The 27,926-nt window shown below is 33.9% G+C and overlaps 1 protein-coding gene across 1 annotated transcript; it reads left to right on the top strand.

Moving 5' to 3' along the window:
- Nucleotides 1-833: 833 nt before the first annotated feature.
- LOC149560136 (alpha/beta-Hydrolases superfamily protein) lies at nucleotides 834-27,228 on the top strand. Its single transcript, XM_089824526.1, has 7 exons — nucleotides 834-1,009; nucleotides 1,249-1,359; nucleotides 20,046-20,184; nucleotides 21,110-21,280; nucleotides 25,507-25,750; nucleotides 25,911-26,002; nucleotides 26,875-27,228. Exons 1-7 carry the CDS (start codon nucleotides 859-861, stop codon nucleotides 27,146-27,148), a joined length of 1,182 nt encoding a protein of 393 aa, XP_089680652.1. The 5' UTR covers nucleotides 834-858; the 3' UTR covers nucleotides 27,149-27,228.
- The last annotated feature ends 698 nt before the right edge of the window (nucleotides 27,229-27,926 follow it).

The raw sequence follows: 27,926 nt of genomic DNA on the forward strand, positions 1-27,926 counted from the left end.
TTTGTTTCAAATTTATTTCATCATTTATTTTAGTAAACTTTGATAGAAGATATTAATCAAAATTCTCTCAAAGACCTTAAATTGCTCTTTAGTATATGTAAAGTGTTTCACTTTTGATGAAAATATCACAATAAGTATGGTAAATTATATTTCACTATCTTTGAAAAACTATGAAAGATCTTAATTAACATTATCAATATTTTTTTATTTTAAATTGTTCATTATAGTTGAAATATAAAAAATTAAAAGAATTATAATTGATGTTAAAAAATTCAACAATGATAAGAGAAATGTGTTACATTCATAATTAATTGAAAGTCTAAATTTTTTTAAAATTTTTTAATTGATTAATTAATTATAATTATAATAATAATATAATTATAGACAAAAGTCTATAACACAACGCTAATATGTGGGAGGTCTTAAGTTCTAATCTATGTCACTGCACATATAATAATAATTAATTCCAACAAAAACTAATAATTAATTCTAATAAATAAGATGTCCATTACCTTTAAAAAACATAAATAAAAAATATAAAATTATCGTACCGAGGAAAAAATGAACATATATAATATTGAAAAATCTCAAAATTAATGAACTAATTGAATCACTGAATCTCTGAAAACTGTGAATCTTTTTGTCTCCTGTTTCTATTTGTAATATATCCATGAAATCAATAATGTTTTCTTCCATTGGTGTCGATGCTTGCTACGTAGCACCATACCAAATGGGTAAAAGACAATCCAAACATCTGGACCGGATGCAAACACACCTGGTCCGAGCAGAATATGAACTATACTTAAACGGTCATTCGGGTGAATTATGGAGCTGGGTTTACCAGCTTGCAAATCGATAATGGAACATACCTGTACCCTTCCTTTGACCTCTGCCTCATCCCCCTTCTCCATTTTATCACCCACAAAGAGTCCGATTTCTCATTTAAATTTATGGTCGACAATAAGCCGGCCATTGAAGAACAGAGTACCTAAGAGGGCTTTAGTTTCTGGTAATACCAACTTAATTTTTTGGGTTTATCTATAGCAATTCCCTTAATACAATCTCTTTAGTTTCTGTTAACACAAATATGAATGTCTGGGTCTTGTCTGTAACAATTATCTTTTTGTAATACCTTAGAAACTCTTTCTTTTGCGGTGATACGGAAATTGGTTTTTGGCTATGTCAATAACAATTCTCTCTTTTTCTCAATCCTCCGCTTTTGAAAACAATTCAATTTGAACCATGCAGGCTGCTCTTATGGGGATGATTTGAAGCTGCCGAGGAGAGGCTTGCTGAAGAGAGTTGGAGCAATTGGTATTATCATGTGTGCTTCTGTGCTGTCTGAAGAATCGGTGAAAGGTTGGTTCCACTTTCTCTGAGAAAATTTAATAGTGCCCGCTGGTGCTTTGCATGCTTTGGAGGGAATTTGTTTTACAGGCTGCTGCATTTGCAGGTTAGGCCTCCGGTTTAGTCAAGGTAAAGGGTAATCACTCTTGTTGTTTCTTTCCCGCCTTGTGCTAAAATTTGTCATGAAGAAACCAAGATCGATTTGAGGTCTTATCTGTATCCATTAATTGAGTGATCCATCGTGCTAAGGACACCTTCCTCCTTACAGGAAGACCTTTTCCTGCCTTCACATGGAGAAATTCACCATGAAGCTTAGAACACTGGACCCTGGGAAGGCCGATTTCTCTTCTGTTAGAATTTGTCGTCTTTTAACTGTAAAGGAACATGCTCGGCAGGTTTTGAAGTCGTCACAATGCCTTGACGCTAGACAATGGTAGATGGTGCCTAAAATTAGCTGCTAGATATATTACGTAGTAGTTTAATAATAATCCCCATCAAATTTGAACGGATTGCCATAGTGCAAAACAAATATTTGAAGTCCTACGCAACCAATGTTTTGGGTGTTAGACAACTCATTCTAACACATGAATCTGATGCCTGTGATCATTTAGTCGGATTGCTTTTCATGAATTTGAATTGCTCCTTGATACAATTGTACTTTTTGTTTGGTGATGCTTTTTACTACTAGGTCATCTCGATTTTTCTGTTATATAATTATATTTGTGCTCTGTTTAATAAGATAATGAATCTTGATCTATTCTTCCAATAAAAATTGTGATTTTAAGGCATTATAGTGCAACTGTAACTATCTGAGTATCATTTTAGTACTAAGGGTTTCATTTGATAGCTCTAGAATCTTCTGATGCACTTTGTGAAACATTATGCCCTCAACCAATTTTAATATAATGTTTGACATTTTCTGATCACCAAGATCCCATATGAGCGAGGTGATTGCACATGATGAGAAAATATTAGTAACCACTTCTTGATCATGTAAATCTCATGAAGGCAAGGTGAGAGGATATATAAAATACATACACACAACAAAAATGCTCAGTACGATCAACAATGGATTGCAATAATAGTATATATATGTTGAAACTTAAAAGAACAACGCACAAGAATGAGTAAAGCTTCTTCAGCAATAAAATGCTGATTTAGAGATTGTAAAATATATGCTTCCATAATAGTTTAGATCTTTATAAATAAAACACTTGTTCTAAATATCAAATGTCAAATATATAAGCCTAGGCGGGCCCTTATAATAGTAGGGGTAGGGGGCCAAAATCCAAATAAAGCTTTGAAGTACTAATACGACATCTCTGATATTGTCCTCAAGAAATGAAAAGGATTATCATCTTAGCAATCTTTACGAAACCAATATATATTCATCCTCCAATCCTTAGAATCCTAGAGTTTCTTCTTTAAATCCTATGGCTGAACAAAAAGCTTAATCTATCGGCAAAATGACTAAATCAATTGGTAAATGTCTCAAAGGCAACACCAGTTGAGCACAAGTTTTCATGACCCCACTTTCCCTTCCAATTATAGCAATTGTAATATTAATGAGATTCTTTCTCTAAAATACCTCCTACTTTGACATTAATGCTAACTTGTTAACTTATAAATTTCTTGTCATAGAGTTGTCATGAAGAATTTGCCAAGTGTCCTAAGAGTCACCCCGACTTTCTATGGAAACTCACACCATATTGCTTATGATCATTTTATTTGTTGCCACTAAACCATAGGCCTTCTATTAATATATTTTTATATCCATATTATAGAAATAAAGATAGGGGCCACATAATACAGCTAAATAAAAATGGACATTAGAGTCTTCTTTTCTCAAAATATCTTTCTTACCGGTGCTGCACAGTTGGGTGCTCAAGAATATTTGGTTACTCCTATCTAGCATCTATTACAATTAGGTTCTTCCCATAAACCAAGTATTCTGTGACTCATGTTCCTCAACTTCTCCCATGCATTAATGGTAGCTTTTGGCACCAAAAGGAGCTTCCCTTCATCATACAATGTTGGCAACTCTTTTGTGTAAATATTGCCCAACTGTCCTTTTGAAGCAAGACACATGGACACATTGTTAATTCTATTGTCTATTGACAAGTCCAACTCATAAGCATTTTCAAAAACCCTTCCTACAACTCTATAAGGTCAATAGGTTTGAACATTTCAGCCCCATGTTATTTGATTGCTCTAATATATGATTGTGGCTGTACAAATTCTATTTCTCTAGCCTTGAAGGACCTCTCAATCTGGTCTAATCTACATGGAAATTTTGTTGATCTGGAGCTCTGTAGAGGTGATTCTTGAGGGACCTCAAAATAGCTAGACTATGTCCTACCAAGTCATTAGTTGTTTGTCGCCTGTTGTTAGTGAACACCAAATTTGTAAGGACTAGTGCATCATATCCACACAAAAGCATGACAAGAATAATGCCAATGGATATGTGATGGGTAATATTGTAGCAATATTCTCTAAGGTGCAACCACTTGACCCATGCTACTAGTTGGTTTGTGTCAATATCTTCAATATCCTTCAACCCCACTTATTCACCATTTCTATCTATTCATGTGTACAAGGTGTGATAATGAGTAATAGGAGTGATCTCAATTCCAGTTAAACAAAACAGTTTCTACTTGAAGGAGCTAAGGAATCTACCATCCCTATCACTAACAATATTCATAGGCAATCTATGTAGTCTATATACTAATTTGAAAAAAGAAACTCAATTACCTAATGTGATATGAAATACATAGGTATGGTAAATAAATTTGTACATGTAGTTAATTAATCCAAAATATAAACACAAAATTTTCCATTTATCTTGGAAACCCTGTGATGATATCTGTGGTTATGCTTCCCCACTTCTATTTGGGAACAAGCAGTCACTATAGCAATCCTATAAGAGAAACATGTTTTTCTTAAGTTTTTTATAGATGCGCACCTACTTGATGTATTAATATTTAATAGTACATCCTTAGGGACGTTGCTTGTGAGTTTTATAGAATCTGTGTTGTGTAGCCATAGGTGCACCATGCAAATCTTTTATAATCTTTTCTTTCATCTTATATTTCCGTACTACGGAAATTGTGTACTTATACAAGATGGGACCATTTGTTATCAGATAGCTGTCATCTTTCACACTTCCCTTGTAGATATCAACAACAAAAGTGTTTTTTCACATAATCTGTTACAATATAACAGAAAACATCGAATCACCAAAAGTGACAAAAATAGAACTAAGAGTGGGCATTCTATAAAGGGTTTCAACAGCTACATTATTTTTACCTTTTGAATGTTTTATATCAAAATGTTAAGATTGGGCAGTACTCATTTTTGTTGCCTATCTTTCAAATCTTGTTGACTTAGTAAGAACTTCAAGTTGTGGTCTAATTTATTACCACAAATTTAACACAAACTAGATACTATTTGAACTTTGCTAAATCATGCATAATGGAAAGCATCTCGTTGTTATCTTTTTTTAACTCTTTTAATTTCCTGCTATCAAATGCTAAGGATGCTCCTTCTACCCTGACAGGCTTCAATTGTCTCTCTTGAAGCATTACATTCTGTATAAAATGGTTGTGAAAAATCTGGAATAACAAGATACAAAGCATGAACTCATTATCTCCTTGAGCTTCTTAAAGGCACCTTAAGCTATGCCACTTCATGAGAAAGCTTCTTTTTAAATTGTATTAGTTAATGGTGCAGCTGGTTGTGTAACATCCTCAATAAACTTCATGTAGTATGTCATGACCACCCAATAACTCGTACATTCTTCTAAGAAACAATATATAATATATAAATTAAAAATTGCATTGATTCATGAAGTGAGTCCATCATAAAGAAACTCATTGTGGAAAAACATCCATATTACTTGCTTGTGTCAATAAGCTGGATAAACAAACAAATAGAATCTGGCCCATTAATCCAAGTATCAGTGATTAAAAACCAGCAGTCAGTAGTAGGCGAAAGTCCATATAATTGAGGCATTGATGATCAATAGAAAGACAGAAATGTAATTAATGCCTAATGTAGTGACTAATTAACTCAAGGCAGCACTTAGTTTTGGAGGGGCAGTGATGGAGTTATGCAGGGACACCTCAATTGCGAGGAGTTGTATGTCTCGAAAACTGGTGACTCTTAATCCATTCTTGAGGGAATATATTGACTAGATCACTTCATTGGAGGAGGGCATCAATGAAGAAAAAGGAATTCAGTGAGCTATCAGTGCACATAAAGAGCTGACCAATTCCTAAGATATGAGCAGTCAGGTTCGCAGATTGATCAAATCAGAAATTTCTAGTTATAGCTGGGAATAGCATTCTTGTTCGATTATGGTATTCATGAAATATATGCTTAGTTTATGCATGGTGAAGACATTGTCTAACATATAATTTCTCATGTGTTTGATATATTTAATGATGTGAAATGCTAATCAATTTAGATCCATATTTTATTTATCTATTAATTCTCCCATGAAAACACTCATATGTGGGTGAGGAAGCATTTGGGAGAACTGATATAGGATCCCCTCTAAGTAACCCACACCAAGTTGGATAATATTCTCTTGGTTAGACTGTCCTGCCACTTGTGGGCCAATGGGTCAAGTTGTCTTGGTTGGATGCTTCAAGGCCTTGAACTTTGTTGTGGATGGCCTTGGGCACCCTTTTTGCTATCCTTTCCTATCCCATGATGGTTGGTTGTGGGAAGTGAAGTAAATAATCATATAAATAATGGAAGGAAATATGTTAGGGAGAGGTGGTAGACATAGGTTCCCTTAGATAAGTAGCCCACACCAAGGGATTGAATCATCATTGGATGCTCCTCCACTTGTGGGTCAAGGGGTGAGTTGCTTGATCAGGCACTACACACTATTGGGTAATGTGCTCCATCACTCCTTCAAACGCCTATATTAAGAAAGATCATTTCAATTCATTTTGTATCCAACACAAACAAGTTTTTGGCTCTTTTGTAGCAGCAAATCACCTTCAGCCAGAAGCATTTTTCATTAATAATAAGGCAGCAAGTTTGTCTTCATGGGGCAGCGAACTGTTTCATTGGGTGGTGAATTAACTTGGGAGGCAGTGGATCATCATAGGAGAAGGGCCGAGTCTTTTGAAATTCTAGACTGAAAGAGGGAGCTTTTCTTCAAAATCAGAGATGAGATGGTGAAGAAAGTAAAATCTGGGCACGACGCTGATTATAGATCTTACTTATTTTTCCAGATTTTAGTATAATTTTTTTCAAAAAATTTGAAGAAAATGGAGGAATTTGTCTAATAACTCAAAATAATCCATGATTTTGTCCATTCTTGTTTGATGTGATATAATTTGTTTTCATGAGAAGTTTCAGATTTCCTTTGTTTTGTGATTTCTTGTCATTTCATGAACTTATTGCCTTCACCTCTCTTGTTTTGCAAGGAAAATATTTGAGGGGGGAGGCAAGGTGATAGTTGAAGACTTCAAATGGCGAGATCAAGCTCGTGAACTCCAATTAAATGGATTCTATAGCAAGGCAGGTTCAAGACTTAAAGACTTCAAGTAATGCAAAATGATGGTTCAAACTTAGGATTTCAAGAAAGGATGCTTCAAGACTCCAAACGAGATGGAAGTTCAACTCAGATTATCAAAGGGAATCTCAGATCAAGATCAAGATGAAGCCCAAGAGATCAGGTTTGCAAGTGCAAGTTCAAGTCATAGCAATGACAAAATTTCTAGAGGATGAAGAAGATTAGAGAAGATGAAGCAATTTGGGAGTATGCCATCATTTTTGAAGGCTTGGAAATCTTGAGTATCAAGAGATACATCCCCATCATTGCAAGATTGATCAAGTCTACAAGACATAGATGTTGAGGTGGCACTTAGTTGTCTTCTACCAATTAAAATCAATTTCAAGCACATTTGATCATAGTATGCCAAGCATAGTTGGAAATCTTGGACTCGGCAACAACTCACCAAGCCCCCAAAAGTTTATTCGGGAAATAATCGGCTATTTAAAAAAAAAACTTGAGAACCAAAAAACGGTCTTAAATTTAATTAAAAATACATTTTTTTGCAAAATTCTATGAGAAGATGCATGTAATGAGTTAATTAAAGTGACCACAAAAGAAATAAGCAAAGTTTAGATATACATAAATGCACAGTGGGTACAAAATCGCATTCTCATGTGGAATGTTGATGGCGGGAAGCAAAATAGTAAATAGATTTTGTCAAACTAAAGCTAAATACTAAATACATCAATAGTAAATACAATCACATCTTCCTCTTCCCATATCTACTATTGGAAAAGAGAGGGGGTCTAGGCCTCAAAGAGGTGCCCTGCACTGGAAGTGGGTGTGAGCCGCATAACTGTGCAGTTTGTGGTTGTGCCTCCTCGCTCGGCATCCCTACTGACTGGCTCTATGTCTTGGAAGTGGATGTATCTCCTCTTATATATGGTATTGGTAATGCCTCCTCCTCTCAATCCTCATCATCCTCGTCCCCGATTTCAACCATTGTGAGATGAAAATCCGTTCCAGCCTCCTCCCTCCATGGCCTGCCTCTCCAAATCAGCGATCTCATCCACTCAAAACAATGGACTTGGCTCCTACATTGTTTAATTAGGATAAGTATCTATCTCTTCCAATTCAAATGGACTAGGTAGTGCTGAACTCTGTGCCTTTTTTACGGGCAACTTAAGATTATAGTGCAAATAAACAAGGTCATTAAATTGTTTTTGAGTTATTATGTTTCTTTTCTTTGTGTGGATGGACTCAAATAAGCTCCAATTTCACTCACAATGGGACGCACTAGAAGGTTGACAAAAGACTTTGAGAGGAAAATTCTTTAAATTGGGGGTATTGCCACCCCAAGTTGCCCACCAACCATCTGCAAAACAAAATATAATAAGTTTTAAAGCAATGAAAAAAGATAATCATAAAATACAACTTATCAATTTGCAAAAGTTTTAAAGTTTAACTTTAAACTTTGACGGTTTACCTAGGGCTTGAATGGCTCTTGCTCTCTTTGCTAGCACAGAAGAGAACAAATTACCTAATGATTCCACATAGACTTGGTGTTTGATCACAACAAGGTCTCTCTCCGCTTCATCAGATATCATCCTCTCAATGCATCTAGAGAGACCCTCCATGACGTCTCCGTTAGGATTTGAATAAGAATCATTAGCCCTAAAACAAACATAAAATGAAATCAAGTCTTAGTACACAACCTCTAGAAAAAAAGTAAAATGAAGTCTTAGTAAAATCTCAAGGAGAATCATAGTACCTGAATTTGGGGTTGAGGAAGTAGCTTGTTGAATGGATGGGTTGGTGGAGCATATTGTTCCACCTCCTATCAATTATTTCCCAAATGGGCTCAAATTTGAGTTTGTCCACATTGTAGTAATTTCTAACAGCCTCTTTGGCCTTATCCATGGCCTCATAAATACTTCCCATTGGGGAATGTTGCCTACCACTTATGCACAAAACTCTGATTAAGGGCATAGGCTTCTACATTTAAATTTGAAAAACACAAATTAGTTACAAATTGATAATGAAACTTGACTCAACTAAAAAATTAATGTTTTGATTCTTGAAGTTACCTTCACAATCTCAATAGCCTTTTCAAAAAAATATCAATAAAGACTATCTGTACCACAGTCTCTCCTTTGGGCTTTTTTGAGTAAGGTGAATGAACCCATTCAACACACACAAACATTTGTTTCAGAGGCAATATTGGGTGGATCATACTTTGCAATGTCAAGAACACCGTTGCAAACCTTGTGATAGCGAACCTCATCAAATCTTTGTCTTTAGTGATCCTTCTCATCAAACTGAGAACCCATGGGTGATTATAGATATATTTGGTGATCGCTTTGCGTCTTCCACAATTGGACTCACCCAATTAAGTTTTCCTATGTCCTCCAAAAGAAGGTCAAGGACGTGCTACACAAGGTGACCAAAAAATTGTGGAGTGCTTCTCTTGGAGGATTCTACTTAAAATATTAGTAAAATATAAGTAGTTAGTTTCTAACTTTCCATATTTACATCAAATCAAAATTGAACATAAAAAATTAGATTTACTTGTTGCCAAATATGTTGCCGCATTATCTGTGATGATTTGCACCACATTTTCTACTCCCACCTCCATGACAAAATTCTCCAACATTAAAGCCAATGTGTGTGCATTTTTCACTTAATTGGAGGCATCAATAGATTTCCAAAACACCACATCATCTTTGCAAGTAACGAAGAAATTAACAATGGTTCTGCCTCTTCCATTTGTCCACCCATCATATAAAATGGTGCAAACAAATTTCTTCCACTCTTTCTTTTGGTCTTCCACCAATACGATTGCCCTATCAACCGCATTTTCAAGCAACCTACAAAATTTAAGTGAAATCAAGTGTTGGTAATAAATAGGAAATAACAATTTTAAAATATAAAATATAAAAATGAACTCAAGTGGATTTCAATTATTTACAGTTACTAAATAGTAAAATGCTAACCTTCCACTCAAATCCTTGTGAGAAGGGGGCTTGTGCCCGTTACCTGATATTGTAATTGAGTTCACCATATTCGGCCAATAGGGACTATCGGCCACATACATTGAGAGATTGTTGAAAAACCAAAAATTAGCACATGCAATATCAGTTTGCTCATGCACCTCCTTGTTCTATTCAGTGCCCTCTAATGATGGTTGTGATCCAACTATGTTCTTGGACACAAAATAGCTACCTATCCCCGATGGGTTAGGCAATGTAGAAGAGCTAGGTAGTGTAGAAGATGCAGTGGATCCAAAAAAAAAGGCACTTTGTTTGCGGATCCATGGGCCACGAAGAGATCCCACTATGTTCTTGAGTGCTTCTTCTTCTTCTTGTATATCAATAGGAGCTCCTTGAGATTCAGCTATGGCTGCCCTCATAGCTAATTTTCCCCTCTCCCTATTCAATTTTTTCTCTTCAGCAGCTGCAAGTGGTGCATTAATGGATCTTTTTTGTTCTTCAATTACCTTGCAACGAGTTGAATCATGTTTCTTTATACCTGCAAGGTGGTATTTGAAGCAGTTTATGCCTTTAGAAATAAGTTTTCCACATGGAATGCATATAACCTTCCCAACATCATTTGGAGCTTCATAGGCATACCGCCATGCCTTATCTCTTGCATTTCTAGGCTGAGTGCCTATATATCCAGATGGGCATGGTGTTTGTAGCCACTCTTCTTGTGAATTTATCATGCTTTTATAATGCTTAACCGCTGCCCTACACATAACTTTAAAGCACAATTAAATATAAATAGGAAAATGATATAACAAAGTTAGAACTTAGAAATAGAAACTAGGTAAATTAGTTTGATTGTGTTTTGGGCATACTAGGGTTTTTTAATATTAAAAGCTACATATTTTTCAAAAAATCAGCAATAGATTTAAAAAGATTTGTCAAACATAGAGTTGAAATGCTTTCAAATGATTCAAAATTATTTCTAACTATTTAGAAATGACTTTGAATTCATTTACATGCAAAAAAAAATAGAACATTAAAAGTACAAAAACAAACTCAACAAACCTACCTAGGAAAGAGATTTTTTTTCCAAAACTGGTTGAAATCCTCTTGAAGTCCACTCAAATCTGCCTTCAATAGCTTGCAATTAGCACTCAATAGCTTGGAACCCTTTTTCTCCCCTAGGCTAGAACCTCCCAACACTGAAAATGAATTGGCAAACAAAACAATAACGCTTTTTATTTTTATTTTGTTGTCTTCTAATTCAGCTGAGTCATTTTCAAAAACTTGCCAATTTTTCCCAAATACTCGGGGCGAGTAAACAGCTAGTTTTTGCAAGATTTTGGGGAATTTTTTTGTGTGATTAAAACTGCCAAAAAATCACCTGATTATAAAACTCAGCGATTAGTGGCAAATCTTTGAGTATTCGGCAATCATGCCAACTATGATGCCAAGTGTACAATTTTCTCATTGGCTAACAAAATCATTGTAATTTTCTTATTGGCCCACTAGGGTGGTGTCTTCATGTAATTGTTTAACAATTTGGCAACCCTAATTAGGGTTTGTAGGGACAAATCCTAACCCTTAATCTTGAATCTATCTTGCGCCTTCATTGTAATTGAACACCTACAAAAGGCCACAGCCTTCTGATTTGTAAGGGGTTAGATTCTAGAGATTTTGGAGACTAGAGGGAAGTTAGCTAGCTAGTAGTGGAGTAGAGTAAGAGGGGACTTGATCAAATTGTTTCTACAATGTTATCAAAGTAATTGATGATTCATTGTTGGTCTTTATGGTGGATTACATAATGTTTCTTTGAAGTGTTACTTGGTTTCTTCAATTCCTCATTTCGGATTTTATTTCATGTTAAATAGAAATAGAAGTAGACTAGATGGGAGATATTGTTGATGGCAATCAATGTGAAGCTAGTGTCCATACCTTTTGTTACTTGCTGATTGTAAGTAATGGTGTACAGTTAGTTTGGGCCTAAATTACAAGTGTTTAAGTTCTATTGGAGATATACATTTAGATTGCGCCTTTATAGGGTATTTGAATGAGTATTGACAATGTGAAAATTATTCTTGCATCCACAGAAGCTAGCACCCTCCTATGCTTTAGTTGATTTGGTGAAACAAGGATTGGTTAGAGGCTCACCCCATCATCGACATTGTCGTACATTCTTAGAGTTAGATTTCTTTTGTTTCCTTTGCAAGTTAACTCGATTGAAAATGTTTGGAGAAGCAAAAGGTTGATATCCATTGAATGATTGAATTGCAGAGAGCTGTCAGACTCTTTAGAATTCGCTGTCGAATGCAAACAAATCAAAATAATTACGCTTTTTCATATTCATATTCATATAATCTAAATTGGAAACTTTGTTTTTTTAAAGTCAAAATACATCCTTTTTTTTTACCAAAGTCAACCCGAGTTTTGCAATGTTTAGTCAAAGTAGCTACAAATTCTGGCAAATTCAGCCTGGGTCCCTCTGTGAGAATCTGGGATGAATTTGCTCAACTCCATTTTGTGAGGTATAAAAAGATCCTTGATCTATCTTCAGCAGACATCAAGGAGGATCGCAGAAAAAGGATTTCATATCATCAGTATTCAGAAAAGGAATTAAAACCATATTTAATTGCTTGTAAGTATAGTGTGATAGCAAGTGGCATGCTGTAAAGAATCTAAGCATCAATATTGGTTCATAGAATATTGTTAGGAATAAAAGGGCCAATCATAAGTTAATGATATACATATTGTATGTTGTATTCTATATCAGTTATGTTGCATGTGATCTATAGGTATAAGTATATATATAGGTTTGTATATATATGTATGTATGTATAATCAATTTGTAGTTAATACACTTCTAACCATTTCTTAATCACTCGCTATAGCCCCACAAGAGGATAGGTTGGTATTGTGTAGGAGGCAGTGGAGTAAATCCTCACAAGGTAGGTGAATCCCAAGATGGGATATATTTGGATGGACCCCTGAAGCCTTGAGAGACCCTACTTGTAGATTGGTAACCAAGTGCCCTATGACAAGTAAATCTCGATCCTTCTACAACATCCAGTTTTCTCGGGTCAAAATTAACATTCAACATACTCAAAGAATACAGTTATTACTTCATTTCATAGGAAGATAGTTATATCATTCATGTTCATGAGAATAAGATTTATCATTAAAATCAGTTAGACAAAATTTCTTAACTATAAACTTGAAATATCATCAATTGGAATTACTACAGAAATTGAAAATCACATACCTCGGAAAACTAAGATCGAAAACAAACTAGGGATGCTTCTACAACCATCCGGGTTAGTCCACAAATACCTCTATAACAATACCACAAAAACGACTTCTATCCAATATTGTTAAACCAAAATCAAATGGCGATTATCATTAAATACCATTATATAAAATTAGGGCATCACATACCACTGTATCAATTAGGGCATTGTTTACCTTCGGATCATTTAGGGCTTATGATACCGCTATCTCACTTAGGGCTTCCGCAATCACGAATTTATTTAGGGGTTCCGATACCACTGATTCAATTAGGGCTTCCAATACCATGGATTCAAAGATGGCTTCCAATACCACGGATTCAATTAGGGCTTGCAATACCATGGAATCAATTAGGGCTTCCGATACCATTGTATCATTTAGGGTTCCAATCATTTCTCAATCAATTAGGGCTTCAAATTCCTTTCCTTCTGATTACTTAACTATGATAGTATTTCAAGATTAGAATTATGCTCATATTTGATAATCATATAAATGAAAAACAATCCATGAATCTATTTCTTAGATCTAGATGTAAATAACAGTAACAAAGAAATAACTCAATTTAACCTTACCTCCTCATAAATATAAGTGATATTACCTGTTTCCGATAACAATTGTTTCCATAGCTTATCTCTGTCTAATGCACGATTGACATTTTTGGATAAAAGTGAAACACTGTCAAGGGCTTAGCCACCCAACCTCGGACCACAACTTTATCCTCACACAATCTCTAACGAGATAGGCCCTCCCTACCCGGAATAGGCAAGGGTCAGCTTGCCATCCACTGGGCTTCCTGGTAATAAACTCACCATACGACTTGGCAGCAGGAGATCACAGTAATAGGATTATACACGAGTTATTAATTATTCATATTTAAAGTGATAAAAGTTATTATGTCATATTTGATACTAATTCATATTATTTATGATTCCTTTCTCACACCTCATCACCCATCATCTTGGCTACACAACTGGGTGAGTCGTAGGTATTTGGAATTCTCAGAGCAGATGGCTCATACAACCATCATTTCACATTCTACGATTATGTTCTTTAAAGACCTCAAAATTGACAACATTCTTCATGAGTGGATCATGCATGAGATAATGCATTATTTATTTTATTATTTATTTAATTCTGATAACATTCTTGTTTATTGTAGATTCTCGGCATCTCCTCACCTATTTTGGGCCATCAAGCTTGTTACATCCCAATTTTTGACCTAGCTTGAAATATAGCCATTGAGGTTCGCATGAAGTTAGTTGGCAGTTTAATTTGATATAATTTGGCAAAATGGTAAGATAGTTGGTCGTTATGATTTCAAGTGAAGATGACATGTTGTTCGTTAATCGCAAATTCATGGAATTAAGATGGAAGGATAATTGTTATGATTATTTATGATTATATAATTTATAATTTAATAATGGAGAAATTCCTTGTAAGAAGCATGTCGAAGGGGTGGAAGCATTGTCAGAAAAGAATTAGGTAGGGCATCACTATCACTGGGCAAACATGTAGAGGATCTAGCCATTTGAAACAGGATACATCTGTGGAACTGAATGAGTTATTTAAATAAATAATTTAAATTAAAATAATTGAGTTAAAATATAAAATGTATCTTAAAGGATTTTATATATATCTTTCATCACAATATTTTAATTAATAATTGTAAACAATTGATTTGGCACCATTATAATTTAATAATTAATAAGGTGATGTTACTTATAAGATTTTAATAATGTTTGAATTTTAACAACATTTGAATTATTATTTTCGAGTAATAATCTTTCAATCCTCTTTCCATTTTTTTATGCCTTCCTTATTTTTAATCGATTAAGTAATTGGAAAATAGAATCCATTATAATCTTTTAAACTTTATGTTCTTGCTTTACATCAAAATTATGATTGGAATTCATATAGTTTCTTGTAATGGATAGAAGCCATAGAGTCTGGCTCTCTATTATTTATTAGACTCCCATAGTCATTTCAATATTGGATCTTTTCCTTTAGTCTCTCAAACCATTACCACTGGAACCAAGATAACAGAGCTCAAGAGATTGAATTCATGTTAGCCGAACTTCCCTATCATATTTGCCATGGGTAACAATTCAAGAACCAAGATTTATTCAAGTGTAGGGCTTTTGTATCATTTATAGGAATTACCTCGCAAAGCCATGCCTGCACTTAGTGAATCCCTGTGTGGGGGAATGGCTTGCTGTCACTTGTCTACTTTCTTTTAATCCTTGGATGCCGTGTTGAAACCAAAGCAAAGGTATGTTTGCATTTTCATTTACCGGGTTAGTATAGTTGACTTGGGTTTGGATTTTGTTCAATTGGGCTTTACCTTGAATGAGCGAAGTTGGTGTCTTATGGATTTTTAAATCGGGCTTCACCATGTTCAAATTTGTTGCATGACGCATGAAATTGTGTTCTTCATTTTATATGGGGTTTCCACCGTTGTATATATATTATTAGGAATTTCTCTTTCTTTTCTCAAAGAGTAAGTTAGCACTTCGATTAAAATGCTTTGCAATTTTTGTTATTAATTGAGTTTTCCTTGATTGAATGAGATCATAGATCTTACTGCATTTTGAATGGGCTTCATCATTGTCAAATTGGACTCACGTTGTTTGGACTGGGTTTCACTAGTTTATGCATATGCTTTCTCCGTTGTTCAATGTGATTTATCTCGATTAAATACATGGAGTATTTAATATGTTAATTGTTCTTTCAATCATCCATATCTCATTAATTCATTAAAAAAAAGAAATTAAATATTAAGAAGTCATTTAAGTAAATGAAGTATCTTTTAGAAGCTTCAAGTAGATTGAAGCAAATCTTTCTACGAGATTCAACTGAACCCTTTAAAAGAGAGGAGATCTTGATATGATAGTTTCTTTAAGAGAAATCAGTTATGACTAATTTAATTAGTCTAAACATTCCAATTTGAAATCTTAAAGAACATAGTTATGTAAACACAAAATGTGAGATGATGGATGTTTGTAATCATCTTGAATACTTGATAGAGCTGTGTGCTCCGAAAATTCCGATTACCTGGGACTCACCTGGCTGTATAGCCAAGAAGATGGGTAATGAGGTGTGAGAAGGAATCATCAATAATATGAACCAGTATTAGTTATGACATTTCAATATTTATCCTTTAATATGAATTAATTAATAGCTCATGCAAGTTTCCTGTTCTGGTGATCTCTTGCTGCCAAGTTGTATGGCGTGTTATATATCATGATGCCCAGTGGATGGTAAGATGTTCCCTGTCAATTCCAGGTAGGGAGGGCCTTTCTCGTTAGAGATCGTGTGGGGATATGTTGTGGTTCAAGGTTGGGTGGTTAAAGCCCCTAACAATGTTTCACCTCACTTAAGATGTCGGATATGAGTCAGACAGAAGTAAGCTATGCTTTCAATTGTTTATCAAAAACAAGTCTTATCATTTTTATTATAAAGAGGTAAGATCAAATTGAGTTAAATTCATCGTTATCATTATTTTACACCTAGATTGATTTGAAAATTGTTTTCATTTATATGAATATTGAATATAATTATTTATCTAATCTTGAGAAATTGTCACAGATAAGTAATCGAAAGGAAAAAAAATCCGAAGCCCTAATTGATTGGGTGATAGCTGGAATCTTAAATGATGCAATGGTATTGGAAGCCCTAGTTGAATCCGTGGTTGCGGAAGCCCTAAATTGAATCCGTGGTTGCGGAAGCCCTAAAATTGAATCTGTGGTCACCGAAGCCCTAAAATTGAATTTGTGGTCGTAGAAGCCCTAAATTGAATCCATTGTCACAGAAGCCCTATAATTGAATCTATGGTCGCAAAAGCCCTAAAATTGAATCCGTGGTCGCGGAAGCCCTAAAATGAATCCGTGGTATTGGAAGCCCTAAGTGAGATAGTAGTATCAGAAGCCCTAAATGAACCGAAGGTATACAATGCCCTAATTGATACAGTGGTATGTGATGCCCTAATTTAAAATAATAGAAGTATTTAATTTGATTTTAAGATAGCGGTTTTTAGATGATAGTTGTCACATGAAATTGTTATAGTGCATTTGTGGACTAATTTGGGTGGTTGCAGAAGCATCCCTAGTTTGATTCGAACTTAGTTTTCCGAGGTATGTGGTTTTCAATTTTTGTAGTAATTTCTTTTGATGGTAATTCAAGTTTTTAGTTAAGAAATTTTGTATAACTTTTTTTTAACATTAAATCTTATTCACATGAACATGAATGATATAACTGTCTTCCTATGAAATGAAGTAGTGACTGTATTCTTTGAGTATGTTAAATGTTAATTTATACTAGATGTTACAAAGCCGGTGACTCCTTGGTGCTATCAGATTATATTCAATGTGAGACTTCACACCTTCTTCACAATATTTGGGCATTTCGCCTAATGAATTCCTTGGCATTCACTTATATATATATATATATATATATATATATATATATATATATATGTAAATCAGTGTTATATTTGTTTTATACTGGAATGGAAAACAATCTCGACTGAAACCATAATGAATCAAGAGAAATTTATCATTTCACATGTAAAGAGGACGGCAAGATTATATGCTTAATTCAGTACAAGGATGTCTTCAGACTTTATTATCAGTGCTATGCTATTCAATAGAAAAAGGACAGGTTAAGAGAGATGCAACAACCTTACTGCTTAAGTCAAGGATGTTGCTTCTTATGCTATTACAAAGGGAAACGATGAATTGCAACACCAGCTATAGGTATAAACTTATAACAGGATGTATTTGATTTGTAATTGAGAAAGAAAAGATATCATTCTTAAGAAGGGAAATCAGATAATTACACATTCAGACAATAAAGGAAGATGTCTGATTTAACATATGTTATTTGTAATGATATCAAAGTAAAATAGTCGGCATATTGGAAACATGACCAGCTTCACTATTTATGATTGGAAACATACATACATCAATCACAAGGAAAATAACATACTGGTACTAAATTTCAGTTATCTTATATTCTAACGGGTTTTACTTTCTCATAGTAATCTGCCGACTCAAGAATGCAAATGTGATAACAAGGTGAGCATAAAATGATTACAAGACTTAGATTATCTTTCTTGACTCTCTCTAAAATCCAATCCTGAGAAGAGTCTGCACTTTGGTATCAAACTGTCTGCTCTGGCTCAATGGGGGTGGAAACAATCGATTTTGATTTCAAAGCGGATTACAAACAGGGCCGAACTTTAACCTTTGTAAACAGCTAACAAAGAATCATGGGTTGCCAAGAATAAGGAAGGTCGATGAGGTATTCAGATACAAAATGCCGAAACAAGGACGAATCTACTAGCTGTTACTGAAAACCCGTGACAAGGGATCTCAGTCGGCTAACACAGTATGCACATACGGATGGTCTCTACAATTCGAGGGTGCTAATAGGGAGTTTTTTGAAAACTTAAGGAGCTTGAAGGCCGAGAGAAGAAAGATGGCCGATAGATGATTGAGGAGTCCATAATAAAGAATTGAGCCAGACCTTACGGCCACCTTCAGTTACAAGAAGCCATTCGAATACCTCAAAAAAAAAAAATTGAAATTAAAGAAGAGAAGATGGAAAAACTCAAATTGCCAAATGTTTAAATCGATTAATTATGCCAAATGCTATCAAAAAGCAAATAATATTAAATTGAAAAGAATAGGGTTGGAAGGTTGTAATTCGAAAATAATTCAAATATTATTATAATTAGAATATTATTAAAATCTTATATTACTTATAAACATCACTATATTAAAATATAAAAATGTCAAAACATTTTTATATTTAAATGCACGTATATAAACAATTATTAAAAATACTATGACGAAAGATAATTTAAAATCCTTTAAGATACGTTTTATATTTTAATCCAATTATTTTAATTAAATTATTAAATAACTCATGCGAGTCCAGCAGATGTATTCTAGCTAGGTCCTTTACCTGTCTATCCAGTGATGGTGATGCCCTGCCTAATTCTTTTCTGGCAATGCTTTCACCCCTTTGACATGCTTCCTGCAAAGAAATTCTTCATAATTAATTTATATATTATTTAATCATAAATAATCATAACAATTAACCTTTCATCTTAATTCCATTAATTCGTGATTAACGATCAACTAACATGTCATCTTCACTTGAAATCATAACGACCAACTATCTTACCATTTCGCCAGATTATATCAAATTAAATTACCAACTGACTTCATGCGAACCTCAATGGCTATATATCAAGCTAGGTCAAAAATTGAGATGTTTAATGTTTAGAAGGGAAGTAAGGAATTAGGACTTAAGTATCTTAACTATCAAATGTATAATGAATCATTAATTGTTTCTTAATTTGATTTGATTTAAACACGTAGTGAGGTATATTAATCATTAGGAATTGGCAGTCTCCTAGTAGGGAACATTACACATTCTAATTTTAAATACACTTTCCCAAGCACAATCCAAACCCTAGTTGGAATTTTAGGGTAAACCAAGTTGAGTCCTAGTAGAAGACATTACATATTTCATGGCAAGGTGTTTCAATTTTCAACAAAAAACATAAAGAAACTGGAAAGAAAGAATACTACAGTGAGTATGTAATTATTTTCTTTGTTTCTTTTTGGACTCATGCTAGAGATATGATGTACATGTTCTTGTTACATTCACAACTTTATCTCATTAGTGTATCTATGCTTTATTCTTTTCTTACTTCCTTTCTATTTGTTTCTTCATGATTCATGCTCCAGTTATGCAGATTATTATCATTTATTTAGTTGCATGGATTATGTGCTTTCTTTGTGTTCTTGAATGGTTTCTCTGAGATAAACGCATACCCTCTTGCAGTCACAAACATAAGATACACTAAAATCATTCTTAGACATGGAAGCATTACCAAATTTACTTTCTTGTAGGTATGGAAAGGCTTCCATTTAAGCCAGAAGGTTATAACTTCTGGACATGGCGTGATCACCAAATACATTATGTGGTTCAAGGAGAAGGTCCTCCCATTGTTCTGATTCATGGATTTGGAGCCTCAGTTTTCCATTGGAGGTCTGTTGAAAGACCTAAAAAGTGAATACTAAATGTATTTACTTTTTCTTTTATATGTTCTCAAATATAAAGGGCATTGGATCCTTAAAACAAGGAACTTAATATCTTGTAAGTGCTCTATTTAAAGATTAAAAATGAAATTAGGTCTCTTCTTCTCTCTTTCTTGTATTCAAATATTTTACTAACCATTCAATTAGATTTCTTTTTGAAAAGAGTGGTTTCACTAGGCTTTCATTTAAAAAAATGATTTGGCTGAACTAATTATTACTTAATACTTCATAGTAAAAAGATGTTAATTTTATTTAGTTTCTGATTATGTAACGAAGGTTTTCAGGTAGGGTAATTTGTAGAAAGGATTTTCAGGAAAGGAGAAAACCATAACGAAGTAAAAATTAGTTATGGAGAAAAGAGCTTGACAAGTAAAGAAATAACAACTTGTGCTATTGTGGTTGTATGCTGAATAGATGAATATCGCTGCAATTTGGCCTTTTTCCTTTTAGTTTCACAGACTTTTTACATTCAAAGTAGAAATACGTTTTGTGCCTAAAATTCTAATTTAGTGAATTGAGGCTTGCATAGTAATTCAACCAAGTTTTTGATAAATATATTTGGATATAACTGATGCAAGAATTTTTCCTTTCCCAACAGTTCTATTAAGACCCATTTTCAAAATAATAATGAATCAAATGTATTTTATTTTCTTTATTTTTTGTTATCAACAATTTCTCATGACCCTGAAATACAAATAGATGGTTTCAAGGGTTCTCTGAGGCTCTGAGCACTCATGGCAACAAAGAATTTTTGTGCAATTAGTTTATCCTTTACTAAGCTTTCCAAATAGCTGGGAATATTTTGCATGCATAGGAAATTTATAGTCAGCTTCCTCCACATTTTAACAATTTGGCAAACTTTTTCCATTGATCAGATATAACATTCCACAGTTGGCAAAGAAGTTTAAAGTTTATGCAGTAGACCTGTTGGGGTTTGGATGGAGTGAAAAAGCTGTTATTGACTACAATACTTTTGTGTGGAGGAATCAGGTTACTGACTTCTTGAAGGAAGTAGTCAAAGAACCAGCAATATTAGTGGGAAACAGGTATATGATATCTGGCAACTAATTTCTTGGTAGACCCAAATGTCTTTTGAATTGAATAACAGAGAATGGAATGCACACACACGCAATTCCCCTATTCCCTCTTTATGTACCAATAATGACAAAGGAATATGTTAAGTTTGTTTTATGAAGCCCTGAGAATCAACTATATTTTTATGTTTGGGGAGGAAGCTTTCAATTATTCTTGAAGCAAAGATAGCATTTCGTCATTTTTTCATATTTTACTGCAATATCCTATTTTATTGTTGGTTCTCTGAAGGACCCTTGTTGGATTTTATTGGATTCCCTCAAAGCACAAGTGATGATGGTGTTGGATTTGCAGTTTGTTTTATAAAAAACTTGGTATTAAGTACAGTTTTACATTTGCAGAGGAATAAATTTTAAACATTCTTGAAGCAAATATAGCATTTTCTTTGTGGTTTCATCATCTGATGCAGTAGCTTATTTTATTATTGGTTCTCTGAAGCAGCCTCATTCAATTTTACTGTCTAAAAGCAGCATGTCTATCAACTTATTAATGCTTCATTGCTAATTGTGGGAGTGAACTAGGTTCTACTATCATAGGCCCAGTACTAACCTGGTTAGGAGCCTATTTTTGCAAGGTTGAATTCATACTGTTTAATCATCTCAGCACAAATTCATTTGTTTTTTGTATAATTTGGATGATGAAAATAGGATGAGAAAAGAAAATACTAAACTAGTTATGTTTTTGGGCAGACATTGAACTTTCTAGGTTTGTTTAGAGATAGAGTACAAGTTAACTAATATAAATGGAAGAGAGTGTTTGACTTCATGCAAAACACATGAGTTTTAGATGATTCGGATCACTTATCAGAACAGTAGAACATTAATTTGATGCTATATGAAGGCTCATTTTTCTAGTTTCTAATCCCCCTCTTCAATCTTGTAGGCAACTGCTGATGCAGTGAGTGCCCAAATGAACCATTACAGCTCATGTCGAATGGATTATTGTGAAATATCTATCATAAGTTAAGACTAAGAATAACTTGAGAATCAAATACTATCGACACAGCCCAAAATGAATTATATCCAATATTGATAACTGATGAAATATTCACATGCAAAAAAATCGTGACAGATTATTCTGCACTCCATAGACAGGTCATTGAAACAATTGAGCTCATGTGTCAAATCCAGATTTGGTTTATGCTTAATCAATTCCACCCACAATATTTGGCAGTAGAAGACGACAAAAGTCTAAGATGCTAGTTCAGATTCCGGTATGGATGCGGGTTCAAGTTTCAGGTTTGAAATTTGTCCAAATTTTTTTGGGGTTGGGTTCAGATTCATTTTGGGTTCATTCGTACAAAAACATATTTGAAAAAAAATGGTGCATGTGTGTGTATATATATGCAACAACAAAAAAATTCCATACATCACTATGCTAATAGTAAAGCAACATAGCAAAATACACCACCATATCTATGTTTCAGTTCAATAGGATATTAGTTGCATCATTTAGCCATACATACAACACAATACACTTGCTTGGTCACATGCATGGAACATATTTTCATATCAGAGGGACAGTTTGAGAATGAAAGGAATTGCCAAAATGATAAGTGCAGTTATCTGAATTTTTATTTTGTATTGGTTAAGAGGATTTCTAACCAGGCTAGATCAAAAGTTGAGATTCAAATTTTAAGCCCTAAATTCAAAGATATCATATCGTTTTTAAAGAATTCTTTTATAATCATCAATTTGGATGTCACCTATTGTCAATTTGGATTTCCTTTATAAGCAAGTGTTCATTTTCATTCACAAATGCATAAATGACACATAGACCATATTTTTTGGTCTTTTTAGTGGTCAATTTAGGGTTGGGATAATCGAATAGACCAAATTAGGCAAAAAAAAACACTTAAAAAAAGTCAAAAAAATGTTTTGAGACCAAATTCAGCCCAGGTTCAGCCACTGGGAAGCAAATTTTTCAAAATCTGCTGCAAATTCTCTCCGGGTTCCTCTGATAGATTTGCAGCAAATCTGTAGTTCTGCTAGAGAATTTGGGCAGAATTTGACAAGGACCAGACTTTGTACAAAATTGAACCAGACTTTGAGGGTTGCTGGAGAGAATCTGGTAACTTAGATGAAAGTAAATAGATACATTTGAAGTAAAGGAACACTTCCAATTTTTTCTTGCAAGGAACCTTCTTGTACAACAATGGAAATACCTATTATTACTTAGATGAATAGAAGCCATTGTCTGGTGATTGCCTGAGTAATTGCTTTGTTATTTTTTTAAAAAAATTACTCAAATGTCTCCATGAGGATGATGGATGATTCATTTTAGTAGAACGATTATGCAAATAATATGAATCTAGTTGGTATCCTCATATGATCAAGCTGAGAAGCATTGTGTTCATACCTTTCCTTGGAAGGTTCTTTTACAAAAATAGTCCCAGGTTCAATTATGCTTTACAGTAGAATTAAATTCTATCCTAAACTAACTGCTAGGGAAAATGTTCTGCTAAAATGATGACAAAAGTAGTTGGAATATTCAATGTTTGTTGGGCTACTAATTTGTAGGAGACTATGCAGTAATTCCATATTAGATTCATCATATATTCAATGGACAGCCACCATTTTTACAACTATGACATGTGACAGCAGAGCGCAAACACAAATTTCAATTTGGTAACAGCTGCACATCCTATACAATGGACAGTCATCATTTTTACAGTTATAACTTGTGACAGAAAGGTAAACACAAATTTCAATGTAGTAACAGGCTACACATCCACATAAGGAGATCATCTCTCTCCTTGTAAGGCAACAGGATACATATCTGAGATTTAGACTGAATGTAATTCTAATGATTAGCATCCTTTAAGGTGTGTTGCATCTTTCGCATTGTTCATTTGTGTTTTAGGGATCCTAGTTTTACAAAATTATATCATGGTATAAGATTTGGATTCTTGAAAGGACATCTCTTAAGAAATGAAAAGCTCTGTATCAGGAGAGAAGACTGTGAAAACAATGTGAGATTTGCCAATAGTTATAGTGATCTATAGAAGATCAAGGCTGGAGAGTATCATGCTAATGAATATGTTAATTTAGAATTTGTAGTTGCAAAGGATGCCATATTGGTTGGAGAAGCTTTATTTCCTAGAAGTGTTTCACTCTTACTGTGTATGAAGAGTCATAGAGCTCATTGCTAAAGGCCATGAAAGGTCTAGACTTTTATGAGGGGTAGAAAAATAAGAGAAAATTTATGATATGGTTGTAGATAACGTTCCATAAAAAACCTCAAGATTCTTATGAAGTGTATGTGGAAGTTGAACTAAATAGATTTAAGATGTAGAGGGTTCTTACATACTTCTTGAAGGTATGTTGGAAGGGTTCCTTATTAGATTGGTCTCAAGGACAAGAGAAAAAGCCAAAGTCTAGGGATAATGTTGGCAGGGTTTTCCATCAGTTTGGAGTTCTGTATCATAGCACAAACACATGATTGGAATCATAAAAGCCAAAACAAGACACAAAATAGAGAGTGCTGAAATAAAATACAGAAATGATATGGTACCTCTGATGGCTTTGCAGCATAAAAGGGAGCGAGCACAGGGGAGAAAGAGTTCTTTAAGGAAGGAAACTAAAATGGATTCACATTAAATTAATGATATAAACTATGCAAATGGAAAAAAATTTAGAGATATTTAAACAAAAGAGACAAGAAACAACATTTTCCCCAAGGAAACCCTCAAAAAGGAATATCATTGCACCAAAAGTGCATTCAATGTATAAATCTTCACTGAGATGGTTGGAACACATTCATAGAGTCCCTATGCTTCAATGGGGATTTTTAAACTTAAGAATCAACCCAGCAACATTAAGTTTTAAGATGTTTTCTCAAAACTTTGTTACTATGCGTTTAGAATTGTTTCTCATTCTAGTGTATCTTAATTTGGAGATTACTATTATTTGAATCATTGTTTTTATTAGTATTATTCATCTCTGTTTTTATATTAGATGGGAAAGGTAGATTTGAGTTTAACTGAATAGTTATTTCTTGGGTCATGTCTGGCCACAGACTATTATTTATATTTTTTGATCTTTCAAATAGAATTTAAAAAATACAAAACTAGACCTGATATTTTACTACAGATCTTGTGTATTTCAAATCTTTGCCATGAACGTCAGTTTCTTGAATTTTACATATGATAATAAATTGTTCTATAACACATTGGATGCAGTCTGGGGGGATTTACTGCATTGATAACAGCAGCAGATTGTCCAGAATATGTTTCTGCAGTTGCAATTTTAAATAGTGCAGGCCAGTTTGGCAACCCTGAAGATCAAGCTAAGGATGTCAAGGAAGAAACAGCTATCCAAAGAATTATAATCAATCCTTTGAAAAATTTGTTTCAGCGTGCTGTACTTAGCTTTGCATTTTGGCAAGCAAAACAGCCATCTCGTATTATGTCTGTCTTGAAAAGTGTAAGCATTTTTTTTTTGGAAGATGTCTTTAGTTACGTTTGATTCAATTATACTGTATCACCTTTTTCCCAAATCATTTTTCTCAATCAGTGATTAAGAGATTGTGTGAAGATAATTTTCATTTTCTATAAACAAAAAGTATATTGCTCTTTCTTTGCAGGTATATCCAAATTCAACCAACGTAGATGATTATCTTGTTGAGTCTATTATAAGGCCTGCGGATGATCCTAATGCAGGAGAAGTTTACTACAGGTTTGAACTAGAGTTCCTTAGGCACAACATATTTATCTTTTAAAAATTAAAATGATATTTACATTTAAGAGATCCATACCAACAATACCGAATTGATAATTACAGTTTCACTTTGATCTTTTCTTTCGTTATGCCTACTCTTGTTGATATTGTGATTTGAATTTTCTTGTAAATCACTGCACTCTGTTTGGTCAGTCACTAATGGGCTTCGCAGGCATGAATGTCAATGTTCCAATGAAGATACTGTTTATCTTTACCTTTCGTAATTTATTTGATTCCAGAATAGTCTGAAGTAAACCAGAGCTTGATTACATACTTTCTTTCTTAAAGAGTTGTGCTTGTATTTCCTAAGAAATGAAATTCTATCAAATTAGGCTTGGGCCATACAAGTTGAAAAATATAACTTATCTAGTAATAATCCAACATTTTGCCTAACAAGTTCCATCCATCGTACAAGTTAGTCCAATGTTACGTATGATTCCTAATAAATTATTGGTAATCACTTGAATAAACTTAATTCCAAATAATCATTCAATTTTTCATATTAAGCAGGACATTCAGGTTATATCTATATATATATATTCATTCAACACCTGCTTTTTAGTTATAGACAATAGTCGGAATTTAACACTTGAATCCAAAGGTCATTTCTCTGCCTTTGTGTCAGTCAGTTCTCTCAATAAATATATTTTGTCAGTCACTATTTCTCAATACAGAATACCACCAAATTTCTGCGCTTTGATACAGAATATGGGATGATGAAAAAACAAAAAATAGAATGAAAACAACAAATTTCTTTGATATCCTACTTTTCTCTTTATTTTCCCCCTAATATTCCACCAGACAGTAATTAATTTTTCCTTGTTTTGCAGGTTGATGACACAATTTATGTTGAGTCCAGCAAGAGTTACCCTGAATAGTATTTTTGAGAAACTTTCCTGCCCACTTCTTTTGCTTTGGGGAGATCTGGATCCTTGGGTGGGTCCAAGTAAAGCAAACAAAATCAAGGAAATATATCCTAATTCTTCAATCGTACATTTGCAAGCAGGACATTGTCCACATGATGAGGTTCCAGAACTTGTAAATGAAGCTTTGCTAAATTGGGCATTGCCTTTGAGCTCTCAAGCTTCAGCTAAAACAATATAGTGTTTCTTCTTGTCATATAAGAACATACTACCTATTGTATTTAGCCTTAAATCAACCAGCATTTTTGAAATATTTTGCAATGTTCTGCTTCAACATGTTTAACTACAGTTTTATACGACTCATTTAGGTTGGCGTTATTATGTGTTGGAATACCATACTAAATTAAAGACCTCATCTATTTGTAGAATTGCTGACCCTTCAAAAGTTGATAACAATTGTAACACCTGCAGTTCAAGAACTCAAATTTGTGAGGCCTAAAATTTGACTCCTATCTGAAACTTGAGAAATATTGGCAAAACTTCTTACTATTAACGAGCACACAAAGGAGTAAAATAATCTTAATATATAAGAAAGTAAAGTAGAATTTAATTAATGTCTGATCTTGCTTTTCCTTTCACTTCAAGAGATGGTATCATATGATTATAAATATAAATACCTGTATTAACAGTTACAATTTCCATATGCAAAAGAAGTATAGGCACAAAACAATTATTATACATGTTAGGCCGAATTTCCGGGATGGAGGGACATGGCGACAGTTGCTGCACATGGAGAGATTTTTTAGGTCATTTTTAGGAATGGCAGGGGGCAACAAAGGGCATGGCTAAAAAAAACTACATTGAATTTTGAAAACATAGAAGCATTTAATCTTTATAGATAACATTGATAACAAGGATAATCTAATATAAGTTGCATGAACGTAAGGAAGAACTTCTAGTTATTAAACTGAAGAAGGAGCAGAGCAGAAACCGTTGGATTGTCAAAGATAAGGACAGGC

Source organism: Cupressus sempervirens, chromosome 4 (genome assembly GCF_028749045.1).
Source record: "Cupressus sempervirens isolate cs-2001-9-10 chromosome 4, ASM2874904v1, whole genome shotgun sequence".
NCBI lineage: Eukaryota > Viridiplantae > Streptophyta > Pinopsida > Cupressales > Cupressaceae > Cupressus > Cupressus sempervirens.

Bases quoted from the DNA above. Each gene is read 5' to 3' on its own strand.
- LOC149560136 (XM_089824526.1), top strand. From the start codon at position 859: ATGGAACATACCTGTACCCTTCCTTTGACCTCTGCCTCATCCCCCTTC. The intron at 20,185-21,109 runs GTCTGTTGAAAG...TCCATTGATCAG, and splicing joins GCCTCAGTTTTCCATTGGAG to ATATAACATTCCACAGTTGG. The intron at 26,003-26,874 runs GTTTGAACTAGA...CTTGTTTTGCAG, and splicing joins GCAGGAGAAGTTTACTACAG to GTTGATGACACAATTTATGT.